Source organism: Selaginella moellendorffii, unplaced genomic scaffold (assembly GCF_000143415.4).
Source record: "Selaginella moellendorffii unplaced genomic scaffold, v1.0 SELMOscaffold_9, whole genome shotgun sequence".
NCBI classification, from domain to species: domain Eukaryota; kingdom Viridiplantae; phylum Streptophyta; class Lycopodiopsida; order Selaginellales; family Selaginellaceae; genus Selaginella; species Selaginella moellendorffii.
The window spans coordinates 2,573,113-2,579,112 of record NW_003314270.1 but is presented as its reverse complement, the minus strand read 5'-3'; the positions used below and the strand labels follow the sequence as shown (position 1 = coordinate 2,579,112).

Sequence of the window (6,000 nt, the reverse complement as noted above, 5' to 3'; positions counted from 1 at the left end):
TCCACTTGTGCCGATATAGTAGATTTCCTTATACTTTTTCTTAACTTACAGCTTGTCTGTACAATAGATTTGCAGATCTAAGCAAGAGATGCTGGCATTTCTTCACCTCTCACGGCACCAGCACCAGCGCCACCCTGAATCAATGCCATGGATCTCTAACTGGTGAGCGAGCACAAGCGCAAACTGCTTATTATAATCCATCAGTCTCATGCTTTTTGGTGGGCACCACAAGACCCTGTAAATAAGGAATGAATGAATGAATGAAATTGCAACATCACACTAGTGTCCTGGTGTGCGTTTTATAAGGATGAACAAGTATGCATTGACTTTAACAATCATAAACTTTTCTAAACCCCACAAGACACACGCCCGCGAGACACTGCCATCCCCACGAGACACACGCACAACGTTGATGCTCCTCATGGGAGGCCAATATATTGCACAAAGCTATCCTGGCCAATTCAGCTCGTGAAGTATGGCTGCTGTAACTCTAACTTCTGTTTCAACTGTTTCTCCAGCAACAGCAGGGAGGCAACAATCTTGGGCAGCTCTTTCCAATCACAAGAGCTTCTTCTATGTCAAGGATGTCTACTACTTTAAACCCAGCTGTAAGAGTCCCTTTGCTCTCGTCGTGGAAGAGCTCAAGCAGTCCCTTGCGAGCGCTCTAAGTGTAGAAGAGTACTCTTTCCTGGCAAAAGCACAGGTGGTGTTGACCATCGCTCACGCCATTGCAAGGTTTGACGATTGGGAGAGCATGGATCGCTGCTCCATCCGAGACGAGCTTTGCAAGATTGATGAGTGCTCTGACGGATCACCAGTGTGCCGGATCCAGGTAAATAGATCTTACAATTATACCACATCGATTTGATTGGAGTTACATTTGTAGGTGACACGATTTAGCTGTGGTGGAATTGCAATTGGATTTGCCGTCTTGGATGGGTTGGCATCCTCAGCACTCCAGTTTCCAAAGTGGTGGGCCGAAGTCAATCGTGGTACGACCATGTCAACGCCGGAGAGTGGTGGTGATTTAGAGGCGACGTCGAGTGGTTTAGTGAAGTTGGCCAAAGCGGCCAGTGCAACCATTGGCAATCCTGTCAAGCGAGAGGTTTTGGTGATCAATCCTTGCAAAGTGGACGACCTGGTCCGTGAGATTGGTGGTACGCCTCTCGAGGCCACATCGGCATTGATTTTACAGTGCATGACCAACAAGGATGCCACCAACAAGCATGTCAGCGAGGTCAAGCACTGTGGAAAAGATGTTACTTGTGTCAGCATTCCTGCCTATGAGACTGATTTCGGGTGGGGAAAGCCGGTTCACTATTCTCCGTGGATTGGAGATGGAATGGTATTCATTCTTCCCAGGGAAGAAGAAGAGGGAACGGCTATGGAGGTGCAAATGTCCCAGGAGCAAATGGAAAGGCTGCTCAAGAATGCGACTTTATTTGCGACTAGTAGCACAAGAAAGAAAGGCGGCAAAGTTGTTATTTTGGATTCCATTGATACCATCGTCCCTGCAATCCCCACAAAGCAGCCATGCTGGGTATCCCTCACTAACTTGGACAAGATGCTCTTCAAGAACTCGTACCTGAAGTCTGTGCACTTCTACAAAACCAGTTCCAGTATTGACAGCTTCAATCATATGGTCTCCAAGATCAAGGATTCCCTGTCCAAGGTTCTGGTGGATCACTACGTGTTTGCCGGGAGACTCCAGGAGAACGAGTGCGGGGAGAAGGCAGTGAATTGTAATGATGCCGGGATCACGCTGAGAGTTGCGCACACTCTAGCGAGGCTGGACGAGTGGGAGGACTCCATCGAGGAGGAGCTGAATGCGCCTGAGTGGCTGATTGAAAATATTCCAGAGGCGCCATTCTTCCATATGCAGGCAAGTTGAGAATTCTTCTCAAATCTGAAGCCCTTTGTATTTTTTTTTCTTCTCTCAGGTGACACGGTTTGCTTGCGGTGGCATCGCCGTGGGTCAAACCTGTACGGAGCTTGTCCTGGACGGATATTCAGGCCTTTTCTTTCAAAAGTCGTGGGCCGAGGTCAACCGTGGGCTGCCAATGTCAACGGTGCCCGTCTTCAAGCCCGAGCTCCTCATGCCGCGGGAGCCGCCAGTGGTCAACGTGCCGGTCAGGGACTACGTGGCAGTGCCACCAGAGGCCGTGGAGAGCTACATGGCTGATACATCAATGGCAGCACCCACCTCATACTGTCAACAGGTGCTCATCCTGACGTCCGACAAGGCTGAGGAGCTGGCCCGTGAGATCGAGAGTGGCCCCGACGGCTACGGCACTGCCACGTCATTTGAGGCCGTGGCGGCCCTCTTCTGGAAGTCCATGACCGAGGCTCGAGAGCTTATTGATGTCGACACCACCAAATTCGCTTACACCATGTCACTGCGCGGGGGCAAAAGGTGGCAGCCAACCCTCCCGATGGGCTTCTTTGGCAACGCTGTACACGCACCGTCACTGCCGGCCAATGCAGGCCACATTCGAGCCAGGCACATGTCATACGCAGCACGGCTTATCCACAGGATATACTGGGCATGTCAACAGAGACGGTGAAGTCGTGCGTTGACTGGATGGAGATTGAGCAGCGCAAGGGGATGGGTGTGACATATAACCTCGACACGTATGGTGGGAAGGACGTGAATTGCACCAGCCTTCACATCTTCCCGGTGTACGACATTGACTTTGGGTGGGGGAGGCCAGCCTACTTCTCGTTTTGCATCAATGCCATGTTTGGAGATCTGGTGTTTATTCTCCCCTCTGTGCTGGGCGGCAAGAACCGGGAGATTTACGTGCAAATGCGTAGGGAGCACATGAGCAAGCTTTTAAGTTCTAGTGATCTGCTCAGGTTTGTCACGCCCACCACCAAGAAAGCACTCCTTAATCGCTAGGAAATACTATCAATACCCTTGTTCTTATAAGAAATCAGATCAAGTGATTGTTTGATCCTAACTGACCATGTGAGACACAAAATTTCTCGTGGAGGTAATTTTCTTTTTCTTTTATTTCGATACCCAGAACAGCATGTTTCGAAAGTACACTCATTTCGAAGAATAGCTCTACTCTTCCTTTGTCTTTGTGGAGTACAAGGAGTTTGGCCTGACTAAATTAATATCGTGGATTACAAATAAATTATAATAACCATAATAATCTTATACTTATCTTAGCTTATATTTATCTAAAATTAGTGTTTAAGGTTAGTGTTAGTGTACAGTAGTGCTTAAAACTGATATAAATCCTGTTTACACCAAACCCTGTTTAACAATAAGAAACTAATAAATAAATAATATGGGAGTAATATTTTAAATAGAAAAAATGTAAAGGGAATCTACTCAATATGAAATTTTTTTATAGAATCAACCTGTAAGAAATAATAAATGATATTTAGATAACATTTTCTCTTATATATGTTATTATTGAGATCTTTTGTTTCCTTGAAAAAATTTATAAAACCAAAACTGAACCACTGTAAAATAAAATGTAAAAATATAAAAAGTAATTCCTTTTTATTTTCTTGTATGATAATAGAAACCTTTTAGATTCTGACTATTGGGGCTAAGGGCTGGGTGATCCTGCTGCTAATAAGATGACCCATAGATAAGACCCATAGATAAGCTTGCTAATTACACTTAGACAACTACAAATGACCCAATACAAAAGAGGTGTTATGAAGGAGGCCCTTTACAACAGCACGATTGCCCAGCCTCTCATGATGTTTTTGTGGCACTCAAAGGAGTATAGAAGTGAAACCTCTTGCCACAAGCCTGAAGTGTTGCACTTCTCCTGTTGGTCCAGCTTTCACTCAGAAACGAAGCTTTGTCAAAACAACATTAGCATTGTCATGAACAAATTCAGGAATGTATCAAGGCTCATTTTTTTCATAAGCTCACATCTCATCAATTACAGCTTGATCCCATGCTGCAGTAGCATAAGGAGATTTCTTAGCTTAAGGAAGCATAATGGTCATTTGGCTGAGATGATAAGAGGCTCTAGCAGTTGCTCATGCTCACCTCTCAACTTGCTCTCATCGATAAGCTTCAGGACAATATTGATCATGAGTATGCACAGGTTCAAGAACCTTGTGCTCAAGCTCAGAAAAGCTGTGCTCAAAAACTTCGTCCTGATCTGGCTCAGGAACCTGGTCAGGATCAGACTCAAAAACTTTTTCATGATCAAGACCTCAGAATTAGTAGATATTGGCTGAAGAGCTTGTGTCACATTGGCAGCAACAAATGACTCAACTTTTGATCATGAGTTATTTTTGGAGTGTATGACTCACAAATAATAGCTTGTTAATGGTTGAAGGTGTAGGCATGATTCAAGTGCAACTATCAATAATTCTAGTCAAGCATTAAAGCTCAACATATCCTTGGATAAATGATAAAGTAAGGATTCAACTTGGAGTTTCATGGTGATTGTGTCAAGATCACACATCCAGAGGTTAGATATGTGGCTTTTGCAAGCAAGATAGGATGGTTGTTCTGGATGGATTGTAAAGTTTGTGTCCCAAAAAAGTTACTACCTATGACAGTCATTTATCTTCAAAGCAAGCTATAGATGTACAAACCACGTGAATTTCAAGACAATTCAGTAGTTGTAGCAAGAGGAAAAATGAAGTTTTAGGAGGAGGGCTCTCTTTACAGTGTTCACTCTCTATAGTGTCCATGTGAATGTGGAGAAGAATTCCACTCACTATTAGACTGAGATCATGGGAGCAAAAGGATGTAGACATGATTTTACATTTGTTGAGCAGCAGCCTAATGAGTGAGTACAAGGTTGGGCTGCTAGATCCAAATGGCAATATCATAGATCAAGCTGTCCTTGCAACTTATGTCATAAAGTCTCATCATCGATACATCAAGAAAATTCCTGACAGCACCCAATGGCAGGTTTTTCCTAAGCTCATGCAACACAAAGAGATTGTTGTAGGCAAAGGCAAGGCTGCTGAGTAGAAGGATTGCCATGATGACTCATGGCAATTGACAAGCACAAGAAGGGTACTCTTCTGTTTTTAATCAACTTAGAAATAAGCACTCCACTAGCACAGAGGAAAAACTAGGAACCAAGTGAGAAATAGGGTAAGTGTGGGACGTGTTGATTGTACCATGAAGAAGTAATGTCAAGAGGTCAAGTTGAAAGTTGAGCATGGATCTTCCTTTAGTGCAATACCACATTTTAAAAGACAATGGTGAAATGAAGACACTTCCATTGTAGCCAACAACTTGTCATGGATAACTTGAGGAGCAGACTTGGACACCACTAGCCATATTCTTTGGCTGGATGGTCAAAGCTCTCTCTGCAGCTGGAGCATAGGCACAGCCAAGCCAAGCTGAGGAAGAGGATCATCATCATCCCATGGACTAAAAGACTCAAGTTGAAATCTTACCTTGCTTTCTCCATGAAGAAAATTTACAGAAAGAACTGCTGGATCATGGTGACACTGGGAATAAACTCAACACTCATCAAAGATCATGTCTCAGCTCAAAAACTCTTTATTTGAGTCTATGTAAAGGAGTCAATATCCCCAATGCTCATCACTATAGCCTAGAAATATACACTTCACATCCAGCTTCCATCTTAAAATATCCATGCATAAATACCATCATGTCTAAACCTCATAAGGTGTTTTGCCTTGAACAGCCATTGTCAACACCCTATTGAGCTAGCATGATCCCAAAACCTGGGAGGAAGACTAGCATTGGCTATCGTCATCCTATCCAACTCCACCACTTTCTTATTGAATTGCTTAATTACCCCATTAAGCTTAGGAGTGTATGGAATTGTGAATTGCCACTGAATTTGTAAGTAGCAAAATTAAAGGACATACTTTATGCTTATAAGCTTTAAATGTTGGCAGAGCTTCACCTCTCCATTAGAGTGGAGCACTTTGATATGTAAATCAAGTTTTAGTAGCTATGACCACATAACTTGTAGTGTTGTTTATGAATCTAATAAAATACTTCTTTCTATGCTGGTCATGATTTCAACTGGA

The 6,000-nt window shown here is 43.6% G+C and overlaps 2 protein-coding genes across 2 annotated transcripts; both read left to right on the top strand.

The window, feature by feature from the left end:
- Positions 1-426: 426 nt before the first annotated feature.
- Positions 427-1,891, top strand: LOC9631090. Its single transcript, XM_024672384.1, has 2 exons — positions 427-832; positions 887-1,891. The coding sequence occupies exons 1-2, from the start codon at positions 476-478 to the stop codon at positions 1,889-1,891; spliced, it is 1,362 nt and encodes a 453-aa protein (XP_024528152.1). The 5' UTR covers positions 427-475.
- A 43-nt stretch (positions 1,892-1,934) lies between these two features.
- Positions 1,935-2,960, top strand: LOC112345546 (hydroxycinnamoyltransferase 2-like; the record flags this gene model as incomplete). The annotated part of the gene is made up of 1 exon (XM_024672542.1): positions 1,935-2,960. A coding segment is annotated over one exon (630 nt), but the record flags the coding sequence as incomplete, so codon positions are not given.
- Between the last annotated feature and the right edge of the window lie 3,040 nt (positions 2,961-6,000).

Coding starts and splice junctions, on each gene's coding strand:
- LOC9631090 (XM_024672384.1), top strand. CDS start 476: ATGGCTGCTGTAACTCTAACTTCTGTTTCAACTGTTTCTCCAGCAACA. Junction 833..886: donor CACCAGTGTGCCGGATCCAG/GTAAATAGATCT, acceptor TTACATTTGTAG/GTGACACGATTTAGCTGTGG.